This window comes from Capra hircus, chromosome 15, assembly GCF_001704415.2.
Source record: "Capra hircus breed San Clemente chromosome 15, ASM170441v1, whole genome shotgun sequence".
NCBI lineage: Eukaryota > Metazoa > Chordata > Mammalia > Artiodactyla > Bovidae > Capra > Capra hircus.
This window is the reverse complement of record NC_030822.1, coordinates 2,512,033-2,539,738: the sequence shown is the minus strand read 5'-3', so window position 1 is coordinate 2,539,738 and position 27,706 is coordinate 2,512,033. Positions and strand designations below refer to the sequence as shown.

The 27,706-nt window shown below is 57.1% G+C and overlaps 1 protein-coding gene across 1 annotated transcript in view; it reads right to left on the bottom strand.

Annotated features, from left to right (window-relative positions):
• Window positions 1–25,998, bottom strand: part of SLC43A1 (solute carrier family 43 member 1) — a 31,818-nt gene extending 5,820 nt beyond the window's left edge. Inside the window, exons 1-14 of the mRNA XM_018059066.1 lie at window positions 25,851–25,998; window positions 25,017–25,183; window positions 12,869–13,046; window positions 12,703–12,758; window positions 12,495–12,571; window positions 9,200–9,292; window positions 7,053–7,186; window positions 5,593–5,768; window positions 3,808–3,846; window positions 3,659–3,766; window positions 3,524–3,559; window positions 3,203–3,320; window positions 2,035–2,176; window positions 1,315–1,388 (exon numbers count right to left, since the gene is read on the bottom strand). Coding sequence (XP_017914555.1) covers window positions 1,315–1,388; window positions 2,035–2,176; window positions 3,203–3,320; window positions 3,524–3,559; window positions 3,659–3,766; window positions 3,808–3,846; window positions 5,593–5,768; window positions 7,053–7,186; window positions 9,200–9,292; window positions 12,495–12,571; window positions 12,703–12,758; window positions 12,869–13,046; window positions 25,017–25,170 — 1,385 coding nt within the window. The 5' untranslated portion in view covers window positions 25,171–25,183; window positions 25,851–25,998. The remainder of the gene's footprint in view (window positions 1–1,314; window positions 1,389–2,034; window positions 2,177–3,202; window positions 3,321–3,523; window positions 3,560–3,658; window positions 3,767–3,807; window positions 3,847–5,592; window positions 5,769–7,052; window positions 7,187–9,199; window positions 9,293–12,494; window positions 12,572–12,702; window positions 12,759–12,868; window positions 13,047–25,016; window positions 25,184–25,850) is intronic.

The window sequence follows — 27,706 nt, the reverse complement described above, 5'->3', positions numbered from 1 at the left end:
CAGTCGTGACAGGTGGGCTGAGCTGCTCCACAGCTTCTGGGACCTTAGTTCTGCCTGCGCCTGGATCGAACGCATATCCCTGCAGCCGCAAGGCAGATTCTTAACCACTGGATGCCCAGGCAGGACGCTTTGAGCCATAACAGAGCCTTTGGCTTTTTCTCTACGTGAGACGAGAGAGGCAGCCATGGAGAGATGGGAAGAGACCTATTCCCAACGGGTGTCTCCAGCTCCTGCATTAGAAATACCGGGGCCGGCAAGGGCGGACTGGGGAGACGGGCGATCGCTGGGAGGCGGCAGCAGCCACGATCCAGGACGGGCATGCCATCGCCAGGGATGCTGTGACGGCTGCATGTGGGTCTGTGGGCGTGGAGCATGACCTGGGCTGTAAGCAATGAGCCATGTGAATCAGGGTGACCCCGGTGGCCCCGGGGTCTGGATAAGGGAGGGGGTCAGCGTCTCACCCTGCACCCACCGCGGAGTAAGCGCTCCACAGCCGTCACAGCGTTGCCCCCCTCTTTCGCCATCACCGTACAGCGGAGACACTCGGCATGGAAACCAGAAGCCACAGGGGAAGGGGAATGGGGTGCCAGGGGAGGGGGGTCGCCCCACATGAAGCAGGGACGTTATGAGGCAAAGAGACTGCGAGAAGAGTCCAGCAGGGCTGATGGGGGCAGAGGGGCCACTCCGAGAAGGCGAGCGGGAGTTGTGGGGGGAGATGCAGGGCCAGACCAAGGATGTCAGCTGCCCCTAAGGGAGGACGCTCTGACGGCGGAGTCGTCCCAAGAGGGCTGCCTCTGAGGCAGGGAGCACCCCGTCACGAGGGAGCTGGGAGAGGGCCGTGAGCTGGACCACCCCTGATCCTCACCCGCCCTGCAGCTGCTGCTGCTGCTGCTGCGTCGCTCAGTCGTGTCCGACTCTGTGTGACCCTGTGAACCACCGGAGTCCCCAGGCTCTCTTATCCCTGGGATTCTCCAGGCTGGACTACCGCAGGGGGTTGCCATGTCCTCCTCCAGGGGATCTTCCCCATCCAGGATCGATCCCAGGTCTCTTAACCCTAACCCTAACCCTAACCCATACCGCAGATGGGTTCTTTACCAACTGAGAAACCAGGGAAGCCCAAGAATACTGGAGGGGGTTGTCATGCCCGCCTCTGGAGGATCTTCCTCTCAGGGATCGAACCCGCGTCTCTGACATCTCCAGCACTGGCAGGCAAGGCTTCACCACGAGCGCCACAGGCGCCAGCGTTCCAGGGGGGAGGCTGCGGAGGGGTGCGCCAAGGGAGCCCTCGGAAGGCCATCCGCCCGGCTGACTCACACCGCGGCGTAGAGGCCTCCGCAGGCCGAGTGGTAGAAGCCACGCACCATGGTGTGCAGGACGAAAGTCATAAACTGAAAACGGAAGGGAGAGAGGGCAGAGGTGAGGGGCGTGGGGGCAGAGCGGGGAGGGGGGGGAGGGGCATAGAGAGGAGGGGGCGGAGGTGAAGGGCGGTGGGGCTGAGCGAGGGTGCGGAGAGGGGAGGGGGCGGAGGTGAGGGGTGGAGGTGGGGGGGGTGGAGGTGGGGGGGTGGAGGGTGTGGGGGTTGAGGTTGGGGGGGTGGGGTGGAGGTGGGGGGGTGGGGGTGGAGGTGGGGGTGGAGGTGGGGGGGTGGAGGTGGGAGGGGGTGTGGAGACGGGAGGGGGCGGAGGTGAGGGGGGGTGGAGGTGGGGGGGTGGGTGGGGGAGGTGGGTGGGTGGGGGGTGGAGGTGGGGTGGAGGTGGAGGGGGTGGAGGTGGGAGGGGGATGCGGAGCGGAGGGGAGGGTGTGGAGTGGGCCGGGAGGGAGAGGAGGTGAGGGGGGTGAGGTGGGGGCGGTGGAGGCGGGAGGGGTGTGCGGAGAGTCGGCGAGGGGGACAGAGCCCACCCGATCTCCTGGAGACACCTCCTGGAGAACCGGGCAAATAGACCCAGAGGATGAGGACCCAGCCGCAGCTGCCGGAGCCTGGTGCCGTGGAGACCACCGTGAGGCAGGGAGCGTGGGGCGCGTGGAAGTTGGTACCTGGAGGTGTAGGTTGTTGATGAGGCAGGTGATGCCAAAACCCACGAGCAGCAGGTTGGTCAGGGTGAAGGCGTTGATGGCGTTGGTGAGCTTCTGGATCTCAAGGTAGCGTGGTCTGACGGACTTGGTGGCTGCCCCGTCCCTGTGCAGGACAGGCTGTCACTGGCCCCAACCTCCTCAGCGGCCGCCCTCCCATTTCAGGGCACCAGGGGAGGGAGAAAGTCTCTCTTCCAGCCATGTGCTTCTCAAAGCATGGCTCCTCCAGCACCATCTGGTGTGCCTGCGTGCCTGCTCAGTCCTGTCTGACTCTCTGTGACCCCTTGGACTGTACCCCGCCAGGCTCCTCTATCCATGGGATTCTCCAGGCAAGAAAACTGGAGTGGGTTGCCATGCCCTCCTCCAGGGGACCTTTCCCACCAGGGATCAAACCCAGGTCTCTGGCTTTGCAGGTGGGCTCTTTACTGTCTGAGCCACAAGTTCAATGGGATGACAATGAGAAATATGCCACCTTGAAGACGGCCCTCACCCACCCATGCTGGCACCCCGCTCTTGGACTTCCAGCCTCCAGAACTGTAAGAAATAAATTTCCACCAACCCCAAGCTACTCTGTCTGCTATTTTGTTACACCCGTCTGAACAGACTCAAAAAGACTCTGAGCCAAAACCACCCAGCTAAGTCATTCCCAGATTCCTGTCTCTCAGAAACGATGAGATAATAAATATTATTTAAAGATGCAACGTTTGAGAGTAATTTGTTACACAGCAGTAGATATCTAATACACCAGATCTATTTCTTCCTAACCTTAAGAAGGCTCCAGAGTGTGCTCATCATGACAAAGATTCTGGAACCTCCTACTAAAAGCTGTGTGATCTCGAGTCAGTTCCTGAACCTTTCTGCATCTCGGCTCCTCTGTGAAGCGAGCATAATAATGTGTGTACCTAGCTCAGGGAGCCAGCGCAGGATTAAATAGGACAGCGCAGGTGCCTGGTGCACAGGCAGCATTTACTGCCAGCTATGCTCATCATCAAGGCAGCTGCGTCCCCTCCTGGTCTCAGTTTCCTCATCTGTAAAATGGGCACGAGCCCCTCCTCTCCTGGGTTCCTCGGGAGACTGGAATAAGACACTGGGTGTGAAAGCACAGAGCTGTCCCCACCCCAGGGCAGGTCACCTGGGAGTGGGGCCGTCCACGCAGTCCTTGATCCGCCAGTCCATGACGTAGCCAATGAGAGGGCAGGTAAGAAGGCACAACAGCTGCAAGGCCCCAAAGACAGAGGAGTAGAACTCCACTGGGAGGGCGGGAGGGGGGCGGGGTCAGGGGCTGGCAGGCGGGGAGCCGGCAGCCCAGCCTCAGCAGAGCGGGGATGCCAAGATCTCCCCCTCTGACCCCCAGATTCTCAGGTCCCCCCCACAGCCAGGCCGCATGACCCGAGGATGGGTCACCCGTCGATAGGGAGAGCAGGGCTCTGGGCCCAAGCTTGTGTCCCCCTACCTGTCTCTGTGGCCCTCTGCTTTAGGTCGTCCGTCTCTGTTGGGTGGGGGTGGGGGGGAGGAAGCCAGGGTGAGGGGAGCTCGGCCAGCGTGCCCCACACACCCCCAGCCCCCCGGGGGCTCAGTGAAGCCTCACCCTGCTCCTGGCCACCCGCCACCAGGTACTCCAGCATCTTGTTCATGGCAGCCATGTAGAAGATGACGCGCAGCTGGGTCACGCCCATGGTGAGCAGGTCCGGAAAATGGGAGCAGGGCTCCTACCAGGACAAGACTCTGGGGGACAGGAAATGGGGGAGCAGAGGCTCCTACGCAGGGGCACAGACTCTGGGGGGATCACAGGAAATGGGGGGGCAGGGCCTCGTACGCAGGGGCACAGACTCTGGGGGGGATCACAGGAAAATGGGGGAGCAGAGGCTCCTACGCAGGGGACGATCTGGGGGGTCACAGGAAAATGGGGGAGAGGCTCCTACGGGGGACAGCTCTGGGGGCAGCGCCCCTGAGCCCCAGGACTCCAGTGTGCCAAGTCCCAGGGGGTGCCGTTCTGGTGGGCACTGCGCAGTGACCTCGGAGAGGGGCTGGCTTAGCCTCTCTGGCCTCCGAGGCGCCCAGCTCTGTAACTGTCTCACTAGGAGACTTTTTTTTTCTGGCCACGCTGCGTGGCTTGTGGGATCTCAGCTCCCTGACCAGGGTTCGAACCCAAGACCTAGGCACTGGACCACCAGGGAATTCCCTCACCAGAACGCTCTCAGGTGACCTCCAGGTGCGTACCCCAGGCTTAGCCTGGCAGTAGCTCTGGCTGCTGTTTACTAGGCACCCGCCGTGTGCTGCAGCCCGGACACGCGCCGTCCCACGTCATGAAACTGTGCTGTGCTTGCTGCTCAGTTGTGTCCAACTCTTTGCGACCCCACAGACTGTATCCCACCAGGCTCCTGTCCGTGGGATTCTCCAGGCAAGAATACTGGAGTGGGTTGCCATGCTCTCCTCCAGGGGATCTTTCCAACCCAGGGACTGAAGCCAGGGCTCCCGCGCTGCAGGCAGCCTCTGCACTACAGCCAGTGCGCAGCACACGGACAGATGGGGACTGCAGCTCAGCACAGCCCGCGACCTGCCCAAGGTCCCGGGGCTGGGAGCCGCAGGCCAGAGGGACTCAGCCCAAGCCCGTAACAGCTCGGCCTGGGGGACCCATCAGTGGGGACCACCTCAGAACCTCACAGCATGCCTCAGTTTACAGAGAGCTCACGTTCCTCCCCGCGTTCAATCCTCCCAACTAACTTCCCTGTGAGGTGGCTGTTCTCAGTTCAGTCGCTCAGTCGTCTCAGACTCTTTGCGACCCCGTGGACTGCAGCACGCCAGGCCTCCCTGTCCATCACCAACTCCCGGAGTTTACTCAAACTCATGTCCGTTGAGTCGGTGATGCCATCCAACCATCTCATGCTCTGCCGTCCCCTTCTCCCGCCTTCAATCATTCCCAGCATCAAGGTGTTCTTAGTGCTAGCTTAAGGGACAGGGAAGGTGAGAGTGGGGTTAAGCGACCCACCCAAGTCACGTGGCCTGGAACCGAGGAGCTGGACTCAGACCCCCATCTCGGGACTCCCATCCGTCTTCCCCGCACCCCGCGGCTGACGCCCCGCCAAGCGGCCGGGCGGGAGGCAGGCGCAGCTCCCTGACAAGCAGGGGCGCCAACCAACCGGGCCGCGAGGACCCAGCCTAGAGGCCGGCTCCCCCGGCGGCGTCTGACGCAAGTGGCTTGGAGGTTGCAGGCAGCCCCGCGGAAAGAAAACCTCTCTCCCACAGGCCTGGAAGGGACCTGCCCCATTCCGGAAGCGGCCGCCGGATTCCAGGAATCCGGCCGAGGACCCGTGAACCCGAGCATCCTGGAGTTGTCTGAGCTTCGACTTTGCCCCCGTTCTAGAAACGGGAGGCGGGCCCACCTGTCCGGCAGGGGGGCGGAGGAGGGGGGGGTGTTGTGAGAACTCAGGAGGGAAAATGAGCGCCCAGGCAAGGGTGCTCACTCCCCGTGAGGCCCCGGCCTCTCCACCCACCGAGGCCGTCCCGGGACCAGACACTCACTCTCAGCAGAGCTCTCTGCGCCGCCACGCACGTCCTGGGATGAGATAAAGAGGACCCCCTCCTCCAGGCTGGGGGCCTTCTGGCTCAGCCGCTGGCCCACCGTGCTCACGTAGGAGTAGAAGCGGTCCCCGGTCACCCTGTGGTCCAGGGCCAGCTCTCTGAGCTTGGTCTTCTCCCTGCCGGGAGCCGGGCAGCAGCTCGTGGGAAGCAGCCCCACGGAGCCCTACCTCTGCAGCCTGCCTCTGGCGGGTGCTGTCCTGGGTGTGCCAAGTCCCCTGTACCCAGCACTGACGTGCTCCCCAGCGCAGGGCCTGTGTCTGGCGCAGCTGGGAGCCCAGGGCCGGGCTCAGCACCCGCTAAGTGAAGGGTGGATGAAGCCGCTTTCCACTTAGGCTGTTGCCTTGGAGGCTGCCCTAAGGACCCAGATTCTGGCGAGGGACCGGGCAGAGGGAAGGATGGATTAGGAGTCTGAGATTCACATATGCACACTGCTCTACCTCAACATAAAACAGAGGACCAGCAGAGACCCACTGCCTAGTACCCAATATTTTATAACAAGCTAGCAGGGAAGAGAATCAGAAAAAGAAGACATGTATATCTGAATTACCCTGCTGTACACCTGAAACCAACACAACATTGTAAATCAACTGTACTTCAATAAACACATTTTTTAAACAGAAGAACTCAGGCTCTGAAGTTCTATCTTCCTTTTGGCTGTACCATGCAGCTTGTGGGATCTTGGTTCTAGGACCGTGGATTGAACTCAGGCCCTTGGAAATGAAGGCATGGAGTCCAGGGGAGTCCCAGGTTCTGGAGTCCTGATCCCAACCTTAGAGTCACCGTGCGGCCCCCAACCCCGCCCTGCTCTGACGGTGTGACTCCAGGAAAGTGACTGCATGCCCCTGCGCCTGTTAGGAATGGAGTTAATATCAGAACCCACATCCTGAGTCTGAGAATGACCACCGGGCACAGGGCCTGGCACACAGAGGACGCTCGATCAGTATCAGCTGCTTGACTGGCACCCGAGGTGCTTGGTTGCGGAGCATCACCCCAGTGCCCTGGGGAACTGACAGGGGCAGTGGGTGGGTGTGTGTGTGTGAACTGACGGGGCGGGGTGTGTGTGTGTGTAAGTCGACGTTCAGGTTGCCCCACAAGGGCTGGGACATTACTCCTCTGCAGACCCCTTTTCTGGGTCCCCGTGGCGTGCGTCCCTGCCACTCTGACCCCATCCTGCAGCCTGGACAGGACAGCACTCCCCATGTCCGGCTGCCAGCGTCATGCCCCGGCCACGCAGAACACCTGCAGGGGGTCAGATCAGGCCTGAGGTCCAGGTGAGAAAGCAGAGCTCGCTTTCCCTGACTCCAAGCTGCTCCTAGCATCGTGCCACCACACCTGGCTTCCAGGTCAGCAGGTGGGGTCCCCTCCCATCTCCCCTGCCCCCCACCGCCACGGTTGCTCACTTGTAGTTGACTTCCTCAGGGGAGGGGAAGGCCTCCCTGGGCCAGTTGAAGGCGCAGTTCAGAAAGATGAGGCAGGCCAGGCCCGACCAGGCGAACATAATGGCCATGAAGGACACACCAGCATTGTAGATCAGCTGTGGGGGAGCAGGGAGGCCCGTGGCGGAAGCTGCCGGGCCCCAGCCCGCCCCCTCCAGCCAGAGCCGTAACCTGGGCCCCAGAGGCCTCTGGGGAGGTCTTTCTGAGCCCACCCCATGTGCCCAATTCGCAGATGAAAACACCAAGGCCAGACGCTAAGACCAGACCTAGAAGCCCCACCCCTCCCAAGAGCGACGTGATTCCCAGCAGGTGCTGAAGAGGCTGGCCACAAGCGCAACATGCCTTTGGAATCTCAGTTTTTATCTTAAGAAGATACACCAGTGCTGCCTTTGACTCCACACATGTTCTCGTTTTCACACATAAGTCGTTTCATTTCACGGACAAGAGAGGAGGGCGGAAGCTCCCAGCCGTGTTTGTCCTGCCCCTTCCTGCCGCCCTCCCTGGGGGAAAGACAAAACCTCCACCGGAGAAGTCTTAGCTCAGCTCTCACAGGTGTGGCGGCCCGGGAGGCAGGGAAGCGGGATGCTGTGCAGTCTCAGGGCCAGCAGGCTCTGTCCTGACATATTCTGTGCCCACGGGTCAGCCCCGCAGGTGAGGCAGCGGCTAAGGGCAGAGCTGTCCTGCCTGCCACCCTCTGCCCAGGAGGACCACTGTCTGTACTGGTCCCAGGCCCCTGCTCCGAGCTCTGGCTCTGCCCGGGAAAACCGCTCCTCCTGGGCTCTGGCTTCAGGGCCCTTTTCTCCCAGGGAGCAGGACAGAGCCTCAAAGGGCCATACCCCAAGGGTCTGGCTCTTCAGATCTCTCTGCCTTAGTGGAGGGAAGGGAGACCTCCCCACCTCCAGGCCTGGTCCTGCCTGAACAACTGTCAGCCACCCCAGAAGTGCGCACTGCACCGCCACTGGGACGGATGCTGAGCAGAAAGTGAAGGTGCTCAGTGGTGTCAGACTCCTTGTGACCCCATGGACTGCAGCACACCAGACCTCCCTGTTCATCACCAACTCCCGGAGTTTACTCAAACTCACGTCCACTGAGTCGGTGATGCCATCCAACCATGGCATCTTGCCTGTTCACGCGATGCCAGTCCCTGTGTGCCAGCTACTGCCCTGTCCTATGGTGCTTTTCCAGCTGCTCCACTGTAAGATTAAAAGCGGTTTTCTTTCTTTTTTGTGTGTGCTTGTTTTTTAATGTGGTATTTGTATGAGAAGTATCATAAACCTCTTACACACCTATTACATTACTATACAAATAGTATCAATCCTATTTCACATACAGCCAGTATTAGTTGGGTATGGAGGCTAACTTTGTTGGCCTTGCAAACAAATAGGATTTACACACGTGCTCTTGGAATGGAACTCAGTCCTTTGCAGGGGACTTCCTGTAATAAATTAACTGCCCAGACCAGAATCTGAAGAGCATGCTTTGACCCAGCTGAGAAGGTGATTTGATATCAGAGGCAGGAAGAAGGTCCCAGGTTTGCCCAGAGTGAGAACGCAGGCCTTCTGGCTCTAGGTGGACCTGTCTTACAGCTGGCCTTGCCTGGACTAGCTTGGCGACCTCAGGGCCCAAATCGCCCAGCTTCTCCAGGACAGGGAAAGGAGACGTGGCGTGAAAAGTGGGGTGACGTCCGAGAGCCCAGGGCCTGGAAGGCATGTGAAGGGTTGTTTTTGATTCTGCAGGTGAAAGAGAGCAGGTGGGTGAGCTAGTTCTCCATCTAAGATCATTCTGGAAATCATGCGGATGATCGCTCAGAGAGGGAAACACTGGAGGCAGGGAGACCGGCTGAGAAAGCACTGGCCTGGGAGGCAGCACGAAGGCCTAGACTCAGACGACGGGGAAGGAAAGGACAGCAGAGACCCGCTGGTCCGCAGCAGCACCGGGCTCTTCCCACAACGCCCCGGGGCTTGTCCCTGTGGAGGCGGGAGCTGACCTCCGCCTGGCAGGAGATGGGTCACCAGACATACCAGCCACCAGGCACCCAGTTCTTGTGTCAAGGCAGAAAGAAGACCAAGCAACCTCACGGACCACCACCCACTCCCCGAGCAGCCTCATACCTTGATTCCTGGGTATGTGATGGCAGAAGAGGCGTAGGAGCCGATCATGAGGGCCATGAACGTGGAGCGCAGGTTCCCAAACATGTTGGGCAGCTGAGAGAGGAGATGGATGCCCATGAGCAGGGGAGACCCTGACACCCACCCAGGGCTCCCCTTGCCCTGCTTGGAAAAGCTTGGAAGCTTCTAATCCTGGCAGTCCTCAAAGCGAGCTCCAGGAACATGTGCCCCAGAGTCACAACAGAAAAGTTCTAAGGCAAAATCAATGAGGGAAACCGCTGTAACCCCCCTCCCACACACAGCACGTGTGCTAAGTCACTCAGTCGTGTCCGACTGTTTGCGATCCCGGGGACTGCAGCCCACCAGGCTCCTCTGTTCTTGGGACTCTCCAAGCAAGAATACTGAAGTGAGTTACCATGCCCTCCTCCCGGGAATCTTCCCGACTCAGGGATCAAACCCGCGTGGCCTGTGTCTCCTGCATTGGCAGGCGGGTTCTCTACCACTGAGCCACCTGGGAAGCCCCCTCCCCTGCTACCCTGCGCGCACACACACACACACACACACACAGAAGTGCCTGCAAAGAGAAATTCTGTTTAACCCCAGGGTTTCCCAAGTTAGGTACTTATGGAGTCCCTTAATCATGACTTGCCCGTTAATAAGCCATGGTTAGGTATTTAAGAAATACCAGTCTAGAGCAACTCCTTTGATAGCTGAGCACTGGGACTCAGAAAGGGAAAGAAATGTACTTAAGTTCACGGAGCTCATTAGTGACTTTCTCCCCAGTTCTGGCCATACGAGCTCTATCCCAGACCCCAAGGCTGAGACTACCAGGAGGGTGCTTTTTAACCTTCTCAGTAGCCCCAAAGGCCACAGTCCATGGTTTCAGCTGAGCCAGGACAGGTAACAGGAGGGCTTGGGAGTGGAGGATGGGAGTAAGGGAGGGGATAGGACCAGGGCCAGGCCTGTGTCCAGAAGAGGAAGCTCGGACACACAAAGCAAGCCCAGAATTCCCACCGGCAGAGAACTGGTCGTGCTTTTTCCAGTAAGCGGCCTGAGGTGACCTCTAAAAATGGGGCACTATTCTCTTGATCCAGAAAACCCCACAAAATCATGCAAATCAGGAAGTTCAGATCTGCAATTCACTTTAAGAACACTCGTGAAACTGCCCAGGCCATTAAGGGTATGCACATCTGAAAACCCCCCAAGTATCTGAAGGATGTCACTTTAAAGAAGCAACGTGTGCCATTCTGTCGTTGCAATGGTGGAGTTGGTAGGTGTCCATAGGCCAAACGGTGGGGCTGGACTCAGGGTCGGTGGTCCCACGAGAGTGCTGAATTTTTACTGCACATGCTCAAAAATGCAGAGAGCAATGCTGAACTGCAGGGCTTAGGTGTAGATTTTCTGGTCACTGAGCACATCCAGGTGAACAAAGCCCCAAGGATGTAGCAAAGGACTTAACAGAGCTCATGGTCGGATCAACCCATACACAAGCTCTCCTTGCCACACTGAGAAGATCCTTACTGAAAAAGAATAGATGGTTCCTAAAAAGGCTGCACAGAAGGAAAAAATATCCCAGGAGAAACTGAAAAAAAAAAAAGCCAAAAGCTTATGGCCTGGGGAATAAATGCCACAAAAAATAAATGCAAATAATAGTTTTTTTTAAAAGGGAGGACGACTGGTCTTCTGTTTACTGGCCTGAGCCAGACCCTGGAAGGAGGGGAAAGCACAGTCGGGTATCCCCCACCCCGACCCCTACTCCTCACTGCCAGTCCACAGAGCCCCCAGCTGGAAGAGTCTTAGATGCCACACAGGGCTAAAACCCTCTCCGCAGAGGGGAAAACGGAGGCTCCGAAGGGATCTGAAACAGCTCTGGAGAGGAAGGGGAATAAACACAGAGACCTCCACGCGGCTGGGAACAGAGGCGGGGCCGGGATGACCCTACTCGGGCAGGGGTTTCCCCGGCAGCCTGGCTCTACAAGGCACGCTTGCCAAGGACGCCAGGGAAAGCGCCAGGGCCGGGCGAGTGGCCGGGGCCGCGGCGCTCCTCAGTCGTGCACTCCCACCCGCCTCCCGCCAGAGGTCCGAGCGCGGCCTCCGCCCAGCACTGCCTGGGCCGGCCTAGCTAAGCCAATGCTGCACTGGAATTCAGGCGGGGATCCGAGCGGCAGAACCAGCTCCGAGACCCGGGTAGGAACCCGGCCCTGCCATTGGCTGGAGATTACTAACGACGGGGCGGGGGCGTGGCCGGATCCGGCCCTGCCATTGGCTGGAGAATTACTAACAGCGGGGCGGGGTGGGGCGGGGCCAGAGTCGGGCCTTAGCATTGGCTGGAGATTACTAACGGCGGGGGCGGGGGCGTGGCATCCCCTGGGCCCCGGGCAGGGTTCGAGGTCAGGCCCCAACGGCAGGGGAGGGGAGGGTTTCGGGGCCCCGAGCCAAGCTGTACGGAATGGAAGAGGGCCTGCGGAGCGCGGCGGGGAGGAGGGGACCCGCTTCCTCAGGGAGTTGTGAAATGTCCTGGGCTGGAATTAAAGGCAGCTGCTGGGTGCGGTGAAATCCAGCCAGAACACCCAGTCTGGCGGTCAGGCCCTCTCCTCTAAGACAAACAGCCCGGGGCAGCCCAGTGTGCAGCCCCTCCCAGCACCACGGACGCTACCCATAAGCCTCCATCCCTTCTGCTCACACACACACACACACACACACACACACACACACTCAGAGTGACGTATGCCAAGCACCCCCGTACGAGGCCGAGCCAGGCAAAAGGACCCTCTGAAAGTCAAGCACCGTCAAGCGTCGGCAATTGCATGGTTCAGTCTAACACACCGACAAACACATTAACCTACCTCGCACCGCACGGTACATACACCACGCGGCAAACACACACCCTCAGTCTCAAGCTGCGGGCCCCTCTCACTTCCGCATCACCAGGTTTATTCTTTCCAGCATTCAGGACAGCATGCATCAGTTTGTTTTTAGGGTTGTCTGTTCCCCAACCCCTGAACATAAAGTTCCAGAAAGGGGAAATTATTAATTCTGTCTGTGCCATGGCCCCAGTGCCTAGGATGGAGTTCGACAGATGTATGGGCTTGGGAAACACACATACAGCCTTGGGAATCCACACTGACAGCCTCATCTACACATACAGCCTCACACCTACCTTTCTCTGATACACACACACACACACACACGTATGTGCCTTTGATCTGCGTCCCTCTCCACCTTCACCCTTGCTAGCCCCTACCGCCCACCCCACTCCTGGGTGCCTTGCTGCCAAGTCAGGGCCTATCATACTCACTGTGAGTGAAGAGAAGGTTAGGCAGATGCCACCGAAACCGTTCATGGACAGTGCCAGGAATATCAGCGGAGACAGAACTGGGAAGGGGAGAGAGACGGATGAGGGCCTCTGGGGAGCTGGGGGAGGCTAAAAGCAGGAGCTGGGGCGCCATCCACCTTCATCCCACCCATTTTCTTCCTGTGGGGGCACAGGATGCCAGACGTCTCACCTTTGGTGTCCCAAGAGGCCAGGGCCATGAGGGAGCAGGAAGCAGCGAAGCAGGCGCTACGGAGAAGCAGGGAAAGGGGAGCGGTTGCTTCCCGCCCCGTGCAGCCCAGCCCACCCTCCAGCCCCCCGCAGCCCCTTCCAGCTCCCCCACAGCCCAACCACCTCACCTGCCCATCAGCCGCGTGGGCCGGGGGCCGAAGCGGTCCATGAGGACCCCCAGCGGCAGGGTGGTGGCGCTGAGCACAAAGGAGCCGATGGTGAAGCCCAGGTTGAGCATCTCTTCCTGCTGGTTGCAGCTGGGCCACCCGTGCAGCTCGTCCTGGGTGGTGTTGGTGGTGTTCTCAGCTGAGGAGGGGAGAGGAGAGGCAGCACGTGACTGCGAGAGGAGCATCCCAGGAGCGCGTGCTGGGCTCAGGGGTCCGGCCCTCCAGTGCCCGGGCCTCTGCTTGCCTGCTGACCGGGGGACTTTGGAATCATGCCCACTGTGATGGGGAAGGGGCTCCATAAATGGCAGCAACAGCTATTGGGCTTTCCTGGTGGCTCAGTGGTAAAGAATCTGCCTGCCAATGAAGGAGACCTGGGTTTGATCTCTGGGTCAGGAAGATCCCCTGGAATAGGGACAGGCTACCTGCTCCAATATTCTTGCCTGGAGAATTCCATGGACAGAGGAGCCTGGTGGGCTACAGTCCACGCAGTCGCAAAGAGTCAGATGCGACTGAGTGGGCAGGCATGCCGTTTATCACCCGGGGGTCATACATCCAACCTGAGGCCTCGACTAGCTCCAGCAGGATAACACACATCAAAGTATTTACTGCACTGAAATATTCACTCAGTGTCCAAGGTTAGGGGGTGGCAGATCCTCAACAGGAAGCCCCCATGAGTCTTGGACAGCTTCAGGGGGTGACGTGCGAATGATGTAACAAGAATTCCCTTGACACTTAGAGGATCCTTTCCCCATAAGTGCATTCTGATAAAATGATAGCTCGCGGTTTTAGATTAATTAGCTTGGCTGTGCTGGGTCTTAGTTGCAGCATGCTGGCTCCAGTTCCCTGACTGGGGACTGAACCTGGGCCCCCTGCAGTAGGAGCATAGAGTCTTAGCCACTGGACCTCCGGGAAAGTCCTCCAAGAGCTAATATTTGTGAGCATTTAACCATGCTCTAGGCATATTCTCAACGGTCACTGTATTAACTCATGACAGTCCCAGCAGTTAGCTAAGAAAGTTATCTCCACTCTCCAGATGAGGAAACCACGATACAGAATTTGGAGCATGGCACTGTCCTACAGGACAGTGGCATCCCCCAGGTAAGATGCCACCTGGGAGCTGTGACAGATTAGTGAGAAAGGCTGATGGGGAGGGAAAGAAGGGGTTTTCACTTCATTCAACGCTCAGTGAACCGTGAGGCTGGGACTCTCCCCTCCGTCCTATTTTCACTTAGGCATCGTGGCCAAGGGCAAAGTCAGGGTGCGCCTGGAGGGCAGACAGACCAGGGTCTGAATTCCCACCCCAAAACCCACTGGCTGTGCAACCTTGGGCAAGTTACCTTCCTCTCTCTGAGGCGCGGGCCCCTTGCCTGAAACAGGGAATGAAGAACGGCTAACCAAGGCTCCTTAGGAGATTCAGTTGGAGAAGGGGAGCAAAGAGCTCCGTACACAGCCTGGCCCCGAGAAGATGCTCCCGGAACCGCTGATGAAGGGGTCAGTGGTGGCCCACGATCTGGGAGCCTCTCCTCCATGTGCTGGAGACCCCACAGTGAATGAGACAGCTCTCAGCTCTCACGGGGTCTGTACTAGATAATAGTCAAGTGGTCGCTGACATACAGAAAGTCCCCGACAAACGAACCTCAAGTTGCAAACATGCGTTCCTTAAATCTCAGGCACGAATGACCTTGCAACTCGCCCTCTGTCTCCTACTGCTGATGACCCTTCAGCTCCACCGTCTCCCACCGTTTCTCCCTCCTCCAGTCAGTAGCTTTTCTTGCCTGTTCCCTCGATGCCAGCCCCTGTGTGCCAGCTGTTGTTCTGTAGCACTGCGCTCTTCAAGCGCTGTGCTGTGCTAAGTCACTTCCAGCCGTGTTCAGCTCTTTGCAACCCTATGGACTGTGGCCCACCAGGATTTTCCAGACAAGACTACTGGAGTGGATTGCCATGCCCTCCTCCAGGGGATCTTCCCGACCCAGAGATCGAACCCACGTCTCTCACGCGTCCTGCACTGGCAGACGGGTTCTTTACCACTGGTGCCACCTGTACTGCAAACAGTCAAACTATTTTCTATTTTGTGTTTGTTTTTTATGTATTATTTGTGTGAAAAGTATTACAAACCTATTACACACAGTACTACATAGCCGACTGTGTTGGTTGGGTACCTAGGCTAAGTTTTTGGACCTACTAACAAAGAGACTTAAGAATATGCTCTCTTAATACATGCTCTACTTAACAGACTTAAGACCTACTTAATAGACTTATAGACTTTAGAACATGCTCTCAGAACAGAACTCGGTGGTATGTAGGGGGTTACTGCAAAGAGCAACAGGTGCTGCTGCTGCTAAGTTGCTTCAGTCGTGTCTGACTGTACGACCCCACAGACTGTAGCCCCCCAGGCTCCTCCGTTCACGGGCTTCTCCCGGCAAGTGCACTGGAGCGGATGGCCGTTCCCTTCCCCGGGGATCTTCTCGACCCCGGGGCTGAGCCCGCCTCTCCCGTCTCCTGCATCCGCAGGCAGCTTGTCACCATTAGCACCACCTGGGAAGCCCCTCTGGGTTCGGGCCAGCCCCGGAATTTAGTGATCCTCATTGTCACTGTCTACTCCTCCGCTGGGCTGCTCTGCACCTGCCCCTTCCGCCTCCACACACCTCAGTGACATCTACTACACTACAAGCAGTGTGATCGGACAGCAGGTAAAACAGGAAGAAATGCAACAATAATTTAGACCAGAGGCTGCAAAGAGGTGACCAGCAAGGAACCCTACAGGTATCGTGCTTGGCTTGCAAATTTTAATTGGGTGCCATTTACTTTTAGCGGCAACCGGATCTTAGTGACGACATGTGGGATCTAGCTCTCTGACCAGTCATTGAACCTGACGCCCCTGCATTGGAGGTGTGGCGGCGTCTTAGCCACGGGACAACGAGGGAAGTCCCCGGGTGCCAGTTTAAAATCAGGAGCTATCATCTAAAAATCCCAAAGTCTGGCTTTTCTTGATCATGTCAGAAGATCTGGCCACTGCTGGGGGTGAGTGGCGGCCACGCCTTTCCGTCAGGGGCTGCCCGCTCTAAGTCACCTCTCTACAAGCTCTCCACCATTCACCATCCTGTAGCTGCCCTGATTGGCCTAATCGTTATCGTGGTTTTCACTGAAGTATACCTGACACATAATATATGTTTCACGTGCACAACACAGTAATTTGACATTTATATCCACTGCAGAACGATCGTGACAATGTCTAGTTGCCATCCGCCACCGTACAAAGCTAATGTACTATTAGTAGCTGTATTCCCCGGCTGGATATTAACACCCAATTGTCATTAACTGCCAGGCCTCTGAGTCTGCAGCCCCTGAATTAGACACGGGCCTCCTAAGTCTTTCACAATCAAATGATGCTTTCTCTCACTAGCTCTCAGCTAATCAACGTTGTGCCAGGCTTTCCCATATAGTATATCATTTAATCTTCATAACCCTAAGAAGTGAGTGCAGTGACCCTCACAGATAGATGGTGAAGCTCTGAGAAACAAAGCAAGTCACACAGCTTCTTACAGGCAGGCCAAGTTCCAGCTCAAGACCTTCTCCAAAGTCAACACTTCCTGGTTGCTCCACTGGGCTGCTCTCTCCCTAACAGAGCAACTTAGTAAGTTTCCAAAGCCAACGCTTGTGCTGGCAAGGACATGTGTTCTTGCATGGGCGGAGAATTCTAGCCCAGTGGATAGCAAATAACTGAAGGCCCATTAAAGCATTCACTTCTCTGGTTTCAGTCGGTCCGCCTCTTGTGAGTTTGACTCACAGGAGCTAGCTCCTGGATGGATAAAGCCAGACCTTTCTTTTTATAATGTACTTTTAATGGCAGTATAATTGAGTTAGTTTCTGCTGTATAACAGTGAATCAGCTATACATATACATATATCCACGCTTTATTTTTAGCCTTTTCCCATATAGGTCATTACAGAGCATTGAGTTGAGTTCCCTGCTCCTTGTTAGTTATCTATTTTATATATAGTATTGTGTATAAATCGATTCCAATCTCCAATTTACCCCCTGCCAACCCTTTCACCCTGGTAATGGTGAGTTTGTTTTCTACAGATACGACTCTATTTCTGTTTTGTAAATGAGTTTGTTTATACCACTGTTTTAGATTAAGCCAGACTTCTGAACCAAGAGAGGAGCCAGCCCAGGATGCAAAGACCTCTTAGACCTCTGTCTGTGTCGGTTACAACAGGAGAGGTCTCTGAAATCTAATTTCCCCCATTTTATAGACAAGTGAAGCCTGAGGTGTGGTGAAAGAAACGTACGCAGGAAGTTAATGCTCGAGTCGGGCTTTGAAGTCAGAGGAAACTGTTTCCCAAGCGTGGTATGCACGGTATGTGTGCACTCAAGCTGGGTTTACAGGCGCCGCTGGTTCTTGAGCCGCAGGGGGCTGGGGCCTCAACCCGTCCTCTGTGAGGACACCTGCCTGCAATTGAGTCAGCCCGACCTGCTCGGGGTCCCTCCGTATCTGTGTTTCTGCAGCTGCAGATTCAACCCACCAAGAAGTGTGCAACCTTGTATGATTTACTACTGAAAACAATCCTGAGCGGCTCAAACCTGTGCTGTTCAAGGGTTAACTGTACCTGATTCATAGTTGTTAGTTATTTGGAAGTGTATCTTTTTTATAGTTATTAGTTATTCGAAAGTATATCAAACACATACATGTACATACATATACATATGTAAACACATATCCCTTCATGGGTCACAGCCTCGTCCTGGGAAAGGGGCTTGTGTAACTCAGGGCAGCTACGAGCCATGCCATGCAGGGCCACCCAAGGCAGGCGGGCAACCTGATGCCAAGAGTCGACTCATCAGAAAAGACCCTGATGCTGGGAAAGACTGAGGGCGGGAGGAGAAGAGATGAGATGGTTGGATGGCATCACCGACTCGATGGACATGAGTTTGAGCAAGCTCCAGGAGACAGCGCAGGACAGACTTGGCAGTCTACCAGGTCACAAAGAGTCAGACACGACTTGGTGACTACACAACAGCAAAGAGACACATATGTACGATGTGCAGCTGTGAGTAGCGTCAAGCCCACGGTTCCAAGAGCATCGCACTCTAAACTGAGGCTTTTTTAGGGGGCTTCCTTGGTGGTCCAGTGGTGACAGCTCTGCTCTTCCAGCGCAGGGCGTGTGGGTTCCATCCCTGGTTGGGGAACTAGGATCCCACATGCAGCGTGGCCAAAAGTAAATGAATAAAATGAGGCCTTTTAGTATTACGTATAGCTGATTCACTTCGCGGTACATCGGAAACTAACACAACCTTGTTAAGCAACTATATATACGCCAACAAAAAATAATTTAACAAAGGAAAAGAAAATGAGGCTTTTAAAACTTTGTTTTTCTTTGTTTTCATGAGGCTTTTTAAGTGGACTGATGTAAAAGGAAATAGGAAGTAAATAATGGTACCTATGGCACACAGAAATGTAGAATCAGGCCGGTGAACTGCACATGAGCGGTCTGGGAAACACTGGGGAAGGGGATGGTTGCTTCTGGCCCCACTAGCTGTGCGGCTGAAATCCTGAGGCTCTGTTATCCCATCTGTGAAATGGGTTCAGCGGTTGCAGCTGTAGGAGAGGAGGGCTGTATGAACTGCTGTGCGCACACACAATACTCACAGAGAGATCCCGTTCTCTTTGTCTCCCGGGTCTGTGAGCCCTTCCTCACCATCACCCCTCCCCCCAGCCCCAAGATTCACCATCCTGCAGCTGACACAGCCACAGTCCCAAACACCCACAGGTCTGGGCTCTGGCTGGCTGTCTTGTCTGTAACAGGACTCCCACAGGAGGACTCTTGGGCTAAAGGCCACGGGAAAAGGTTCCGGGGTCCGAGCTGAGGCTGAACACTCACTCTGCTCCTTATTTGTTCGCTGTGTGACCTGAGGCAAGTTACTTACCATCTCTGAGCTTCAGCTTTCTCCTCTTTGTTTTTAACATTTATTTTGTGCTTGTGCGCTCAGTCATGTCCGACTCTTTGGGACCCCGTGGACTATATATAGCCCTCCAGGCTCCATTTCATCTGGCTGTGCCAGGTCTTAGCTGCGGCATAAGAGGTGTTTAGCGGCAGCATTAGTTGCAGTATTTGAGATCTAGTTCCCCGACCAGGGGTTGAACCCAGACTCCCTGCTTTGGAAGCACGGAGTCTGAGCCGTGGACCACCAGAGAAGTTCCAGCTTGCTCTACTACAAACGCAGAGCTGTCGTGAGGGCCTCACAACATCGTGCGAGCTCTAAAGATCTCACCAGCAGTCAGTGCTTGGTGAGCGCTGGCTGCTGTTTATATTGTGGCATTTATGTGGCATACGCAGTTGTGTGGCATCAACTGAGTCGCCTCTGCCTACCTTCTGAGTAACAGAGGCCCCTTTAGCTGCAATGCCCCTACAGTGGGTGAGCCATCCACCAAAGCTGAGAAGAAGGAAACGGGTGGTCGGGGCACCCCAAAGCCAATGCTAATAAGTGCCTTGATAATGAACTCAACATCTGTTAAACGGCATCACTGGTCCTCACGTCATTTCCCGAAGCAAGAGGGATAAGGGTTGTCCACTCCACTGTACAGACTTAGACGTAGAGATCCAGAGAGGCTACGGAACTCGCCTAGGGTCACACAGAAAATGCTGGGAGAGCGCGGCGCAGAGCAAAAGAAGAAAGCACACCTGGCGTCTGAAATTTGTATGCTGGCTCTCATTTCACTTTCCCAGCAGCCTCGAGAGGTAGGGACTGGCGGTCCTACTTTATACACAGGGTAATGCAGGTATTAGTGGGCTTCCCGGGCGGCTCAGTGGTAAAGAATCTGCCTGCAATGCAGGAGACGTGGATTCGATCCCTGGGTCGGGAAGATCCCCTGGAGAAGGAAACGGCAACCCACTCCAGGATTCTTCCCTGGGAAATCCCACGGACAGAGGAGCCTGGTGGGCTACGGTCCATGGGGTCAAAAAAGAGGGGGACGTGATGCAGCGATTCAACAACAACAATATTAAGAAAGGTGAGTAACTGGCTGCAGTCAGCCAAGCAGCGCAGAGCAGCACGGCAGCCACGCTGTCTCCTCCCACTCACAGTCGGGACGCAGAGTCCCGGCCCGAGTCTGTGTTCTTGGGACCCTGTCGAGGGAAGCTTCAGGAAGCAGAAAGCAGGTGCGCTGAGCAGAGCAGCAGGTGTGGCAGCCCCCAGGAGCCAGACGTCTGGAGGCTGAAGTCCTCCGAGTGAAAGAGAGCCCTGCTGTGCCCGCTTATCAGAGTGCTCATAAAGTTCTGAAACAACAGGTGGCTCACTCTGGCCACCGCTGGTGACCCCAAGGAACCAGGCTCCAACACACGCTCACGTCTGGGCAACCGGGAACACTGGATGGCGACCGGACACCGCCCACAAAAGTAAGTTCAACTGGCTTAGAACTCTAAATGCATCAGCTAAAACTGTAAACCTCCTAGAAGAAAGCACAGATGGGAATCTCTGTGATCTTAGATGAGGCGATGGTTTCTTAAACATGACACCAAAGCACAGATGTCAAAAGAAAAGATAGCTTGGACTTCACCAGTATTAAAACCTTTCATGCTCCAGACCAAATTTATGGTTACCATAAACCAGATTTCAGGTTACCAAAGGGGAATGGGGGAGCGAGGAGAGGGAGAGATTAAGAGCGTGGGATTAGCAGCTACAAACTGTTATCTACAAAACAGATAAACCACAAGGACCTACTGCATAGCACAGGGAACCCTACCTTGAATATCCTGTAATAAAAGCCATCATGGAAAAAAGATGAAAAATAATTAGATATATGCGTGTGTATGTATTGACAGATAAAACTGCATCACTTTGCTGTACACCAGAAAGGAACAAAGCACTATAAACCAGCTCTACTTCAGTTAGACAAAAAAAAGTTCTGTGCTCCGAAGAACACTATAAAGAACGTGAAAACGGGGCTTCCCTGGTGAGTCAGGGGTAAAGAATCTGCCTGCCAGCGCAGAAGGCACGCGTTCGCTCCCTGGGCGTGGAAGATCCCACCCGCGAGGAGCCCGAGGCCGGGGTGCGCGGCAACTATGGAGACCGTGCTCCAAAGCCCAGGAGCCCACACACCCCAGAGCCGGTGCCCTGCAACATCCCTAGGGAAGCCCCTATATCCGGTAAGGGCCTTGTACCTAGAATGCAAGGAACTCTTATAACTCAGGAATAAATATAACCCACTTCAAAAATGGGGAGCGGACCTAAATGGATGTCTCCAAGAAAAGATACATTAGTGGCCGAGAAGTACATGAGAAAGATGCTCAAGCGTCATCAGCCGCTGCTGCTGCTAAATCGCTTCAGTCGAGTCCGACTCTGTGTGACCCCATAGATGGCAGCCCAGCAGGCTCCCCCGTCCCTGGGCTTTTCCAGGCAAGAGCACTGGAGTGGGGTGCCATTGCCTTCTCCGTAGCCGCTAGGGAAATGCACATCAAAACCACAGAAAGATAGCAACGTCCACAATAAACCAGATGAGAAATAACAAACATTGTCTGGGATATGAAGCAGCTGGAACTCGTGCACTGCCAATAGGAACGGAAAACGGCAAGCACCCTGCAGTTCCCCAAATGTCAGAGTTACCCTATGGCCCAGCAATTCCACACGGAAGGAAAGCACATGTCCACCCAGGACTTACGCATGAGTGTTCACAGGCGCATCGCCGTAACAGCCCCCAAATGGAAACAACCCAATGTCTAGCAACTGTGGTAGGGAGAAATAAAACGTGGTGGCAAAGGACTTGGAAAAGAACCACGTCTTGACACCTTTGCCAGCACGAAAGAACCTTGAAAACATCATGCTAACAGGAGCTAAAAAGCCTCCTGATGAGAGTGAGAGAGGAGAGCGAAACAGTTGGCTTAAAGCTCAACATTCAGAAAACGAAGATCATGGCATCCGGTCCCATCACTTCATGGGAAATGGATGGGGAAACAGTGGAAACAGTGTCAGACTTTATTTTGGGGGGCTCCAAAATCACTGCAGATGGTGACTGCAGCCATGAAATTAAAAGACGCTTACTCCTTGGAAGGAAAGTTATGACCAACCTAGAGAGCAAATTTAAAAGCAGAGACATTACCTTGTCAACAAAGCTCCGTCTAGTCAAGGCTATGGTTTTTCCAGTATTCATGTATGGATGTGAGAGTTGGACTGTGAAGAAAGCTGAGCACTGAAGAATTGATGCTTTTGAAGTGTGGTGTTGGAGAAGACTCTTGAGAGTCCCTTGGACTGCAAGGAGATCCAACCAGTCCATTCTGAAGGTCAGTCCTGGGATTTCTTTGGAAGGAATGATGCTAAAGCTGAAGCTCCAGTATTTTGGCTACCTCATGCGAAGAGTTGACTCATTGGAAAAGATTCTGATGCTGGGAGGGATTGGGGGCAGGAGAAGGGGACAACCGACGATGAGATGGCTGGATGGCATCACGGACTCGATGGACGTGAGTCTGAGTGAACTCCGGGAGATGGTGATGGACAGGGAGGCCTGGCGTGCTGCCATTCATGGGGTCGCAAAGAGCCGAAACACGACTGAGCGACTGAACTGGACTGAAATGAACCCTAACACAAGATCACCTGTTGTAAGATGCGATTTACATGCAACGTTCAGAATAAGCAAGTCTGTGTCTGTCATAGCAAACCTGTAACAGAACGGAGATGAGGGGTGCCTCGTACTGGGGGTGAAAGAAGAGGCAGGGAGGAGTGGGCACTGCTGTTGGGTCCAGGGTGACTTTAGGGGGCAAAGAAAATGTTCTAAAAGTGGTTGTGGTGATGCTGGAACAACTCTGAATAAATTAGAAACCATTAACGTGTATCCTTTTCCTTTCCTGGCCATGCTGGGTCCTCGCGGCTGCACGCGGGCCTCCTCTGGCTGCGGTGGACAGGGGCCTGCTCTGGCTGCAGTGGACAGGGGCTGCTCTGGACGCGGTGGACAGGGGCCTGCTCTGGACGCGGTGGACAGGGGCCTGCTCTGGATGCGGTGGACAGGGCCTCCTCTGGCTGCGGTGGACAGGGGCCTCCTCTGGCTGCGGTGGACAGGGGCTGCTCTGGACGCAGTGGACAGGGGCTGCTCTGGCGGCCGTGCAGGCTTCTCTCTGCGGTGGCTTCTCTTCTGGGGAGCAGAGGCTCTAGAGTGTGCAGGCTTCAGCAGCTGCAGCCTGCGGGCTCATCTGCCCTACGGTATGCGGGATCTTCCTGGACCAAGGATGGAACCTATGTCCCCTGCATTGGTAGACGGATTCTTAACCACTGGACCACCCAGGAAGCCCCAGCTTGTGTACTTTCACTGGGTGAACTGTAAGCTATGAGACTTCTATCTTAATCGGCCTCTATCCATATTTTTGCTGGACAATGGGCAGCAAAAGGGACGGAGTTTTGCAGGTGACAGAAATATTCTAAATATTGAATATGGTGATGGTTCCTGACGTGCGTAAATTTGTCCAACCTCATCAGAATGTTTGATATAAATTAATCTTCAATAAAGTTGATTAAAAAAAAAACAACAACAACAGGTGCAGAGGGCTGGAAGAAGCCACTGGACAGGCAGAGACAGGCATTAAGGCCAGGAGGCAGCAAAGGGCAGGTCTCCCCGTATCCAGGGCAAACGGCTCAGCACAGACGGGGACTCCTGGTCTCCCCTGGCACAGGGGTGCCCCGGCCCTCTGCCTGATTCTCCCAGCCACCCTAGGATGCCCAGCACGCCACCCCAAGCCAGCGCCTCCTGACCCAGCCTGCCCCTCCTAACCAGCTGCCAGCTTGAATCCCCACTTCCTCGGGCCCCCCATCAGGCTGTGCATGCCCACGCATCCTGCACCCAACCTGCCGCTTACGGATTAGTCGGGCAGGGGATTGGAGCTGAGAGGGTGCAGAAATCAAGGGAGCCCCAGCTCCACCCCCACGAAGGCAACGGTTTTCTCTCACAGCCAAGGCAGGCTGCAGGGACCAGAGTCAGGAGCCGCGAGAAGCCAGGAAGGACACCCACACAGATCATGTACTGTTCCCTCTCACTGCATAGACACTGCCCTTCTTCCACTTTGCAGAGCAGGCGTCCAAAGCTCAATGGTTTAGCCTGTGTTCGTGCTCTCTACAGTCATGCCCGACTCTATGCGACCCCATGGACTGTGGCCCGCCAAGCTCCTCTGTCCCCGGGATTCTCCAGGCAAGAATACTGGAGTGGGTCGCCATGCCCTCCTCCAGGGGATCTTCCCAACCAGGTATCAAACCCTCGCCTCTTATGTGTCCTGCATTGGCAGGCGGGCTCTTGACCACTAGTGCCACCCAGGAAGCGCTCAGCGCTTTAGAGACCTTGCCAATGTCAGCCAGCTCCTGGGATTCTAACCCAAGCTGGCCCTCTTCCAAAGCCAGTTCCTCAGCCAGGCGTTTGGAGGAAGAGGATAAGCAGGCCAGGGCCAAACTCCATCCACATCCCTCCAGCTCCTTGGGCTGAGCCTGTCAGCTCAGCGCCCTCCTTCCCAAAAAAGAAAGATCCCCGCGTCAGACGGGAGGAGAAACTCAACTCCCAGGCAGCAGGCGGGGCAACTCCTTGTCTCTGGGCACTTGAAGACAGCCAGGGTTCCCAAGATTGCTAAAATTGTCACTCCAGCCTTCAGGGCCCCTCATACAAAGCCCAGGTGACCAAAATGGGAAACAGAGATCCCCATGAGCTGGGGCCCTAGAGGAAATGAGGCTACTAACTTTGTATAAGAGGTGACTTGAGGCCTCCAAGGGCCTGGAAAAGGAGGCACACCAACCCCCCCACCACCTTGACGATCAAATCCAGCTTGAAGACCCACCTTTGCCTCCTTCAGCCTGACAATAGCCCCAGCAAGAAAACCCTCACTCAGCTAGCAGCTGCAGCGCGCCTTGCCCTAGGCCTGAGATTGCCAAAGGCTCCCACCCAGAACCTGGCTGCCGGCAGGACGCTTGGGTTTCAGTGCTAACGGAATTCGGTTAGTGGGTTCTTCTCTAGAGAAAGTTTGGAGGAGACGTGGGGGTGCCCAAGCACCTGGGGGAGCTCGGTCTCCAGCCTCCAACGGCGCGCCCCGCTCCCCCCTACCCCCTCCCCGTGTGCCGCCCCGCTGGTCCCTCCTGGGGGTACCTGAGCACATGCTGGAGTAGAATCCCTCGTTCTTGAGCATGATCAGCAGGGAGCTCCAGCCCAGGAGCACGGCGGAGAAGAAGAGGTTCTCCAGCACCGCGGTGCACGCCATCCACCAGCGCCGCCGGTACGCCTGCTCCAGCGTGGGGGCCATCCCGGTGGCCAGCCTGCCGGGGCACAGGGGACTGAGCCAAGCACCCAGCGGACCCCGAGAAGCACTCTTTATCGTGGGGGCTCTAGAGATCCCCCTTGAGCCCGCCCGCTACGAGGGGACGCCCTTCACGGTGGCCCCCATCGCGTCCTGGGCTTCCCAGCGGGTCCCGCTGGGCTGGCTCTGGGCGCACGGGCAGCGCCGAAGGAGCTGGGGTCCCCCCTGCCCCCTGGTCACTATCAGGGACCGGAAGGTCCTGTCTGCGCGCCACGGACTCCTGGCGCGCCTCCAGGCTTCTCCACCGAGGCCCAGGCAAGCGGTGCCCGGCTCCGGGCGTCCAAACCCGCGCTTCCCGGAGTCCCCAGAGGTCAGCCAGGGGCAGGGCGCGCTCTGAAGCCGCCGCCGGCCGCCAGCCAGCCTCCAGCTCCAGGAAGGAACCCCCGAGGCGAGCAGGATGAGGAACGGGAAGTCCGATGGCAGCCCCGGGACACCCCCCTGCCTCCCTCCGTCTTCCCGTGGCCCCGGGGAGACCACTCCTCTCCCCCGGGGCCGGGCTCCCGCGGGCCCGGCCCCTTCCCGCGCCGGGCGACCCAAGTGCCCGCGGGCTCTCGCTCCCGGCCGGCAGCTGCCACGTGGAAGGCGCCCCAGGCGGGCCCTCCGCGCCCCCCGAGCCCCCCGCTCACCCGAGGCGCCCGCCCGTCCTCTCCTGTCCGGGGAGGGGGCTCGGGTTCCCGCAGGAAGTCCGGCGGCCGCTGACTCAATAAGGGCCTGGGCAGCGGAGGGGCTGGCGGGCAGGCGTGTTTACCAGAGGCAGAGAAGCCGCCCGCGCTCCCCCCGCCCTGCCCCCGCCCCAGCCTCGGGCACGGCCGCCGCCGCGGGAGGGGACAGCACGCGGGCGGCGCCGGGGCGGAGAGCGGCCGGGACTGGGGGAAGGAGAGCCCGAGGAAATCGCAGAGGAGAGGGGCGGGCCGGGCCGCAGAGCCCCGCCGGGTGGGGGGTGGGGGAGGCGCGAGTGCCTGCCCCCGGGAGCCTCAGTATTCCCATCTGAGCAATGGGCCTGGGCCTTCGCGCGCGCCCGCAGGTGCGCACGGCCTCCGACGCGAGTGTGGCTCAGAGCCGAGGGAGGGCCGCCGGAGAGGGTGCAGAGGGCCAGACCGAAGGGGCGGGAGCCGCGCGCTCAGGTGACAGGGTTTCTTGGGGCGCCTGGAAGAACCGGCAGGAGCCACCCGGGGAGCCCCGGCGCTCGGGGACCCCCCAGCCCAGCCCCGCGGGCCGCTCACCTCTGACCCGGGCAGACGCGCCTCGCGTGGCCGCGGACCCGTCGGCGTCTGGTGTCCGGTGCCCGGCGTCCGGCGGGCCCAGCTCGGGACCGTCCCGGCGCTCGCGGCCTCGGAGGTTCCGCCTGGGGCTCTCACCGCCCCTGTTCCATTGGAGGAGGTCGGGGGGCACGACGCCTCGGGGCGGCTCCCAGTCCGCGCGGCGAGGCTAGGACGAGGTGAATCGACGAACGAGCCAACAGCTGTATTGACGCCCGTCCGGGGCTGCGCCCCGAGCTGGGGGCGGGGGTTCCCTGCCCAAACCCTGCCCCTAGGTCGAGTTTCACGAGCACGTGACTCGATCCCGAATACTCAGACACCCTCCCGGGCACACGGCCCTGCGCCTAAAATGTCCACCCATCTCCATGCCCCTAGCCTCTGCCCCGGCCCCCCAGGAGAACCAGGCAGCCCTCTCTGCATCCTCGGCCACTTCAAAGAACAACTCGGCTGGAGCGCGCTGACCGCGATCCCGGGGCGGGGCGGGGGCGGGGGCGGGGCGGGCGGGGGCGGGTGGGGTTTTGAACTGTGCAGTTGGGGAGCAGTTTTCCGAGGGAGGCAGAGTGACACGGATTTCCTTGCAGAGGTAGTCAGATTGAGCTCTGAGAGTGGACGTGAACACTGCCCCGGGCTACCTTGAGCGAGTTGCTTGGCCTCTCTGAACCTCCCTTTCCTTCTCTAAGTTGTGGTAACAACAGCACCTACCTTACAGCGGTACCTATGGGAGGACTGCTGGAGAGCTGGGGGCTGGAATTGGGGGTTCTGAGGCAGGCAAAATGCTCGCGGCAGCTCTTGGCACAAAGCAAGCATAATCAGACTTCACTGCGGCTGTTACTGCTGCCATTGTCATTATTATTATAGATGTGGTGAGGGGAGCCCTCCAGACAGTCCCTGGACCTCCCTGAGCCTCAGTTTCCTCCTCTGTAAAACAGAGGGTGAACTGTGGTGTGGACTCACGGGACGAGGGCAAGGGCCCATCAGTACAGGTGTGAGTTTATTGCGGTGTCTGAAGAGTGATGTTGATGCTGTTCACAAAGCTCTTTGGCCATGTGAGCAACTGCCCAGGACATTCCAGGCCCCAGACAAGAGGGACTCTCTAAACAGCTGAGCCACTTCGCCATGAGAGGAGCTCACATTTGCTGAGTGGCTAATGTATGCTGGGCACTTTCCAGGCAAAGTGTTTGTCGGTCGCTCAGTCATGTCCAACTCTTTGCGACCCCATGGAC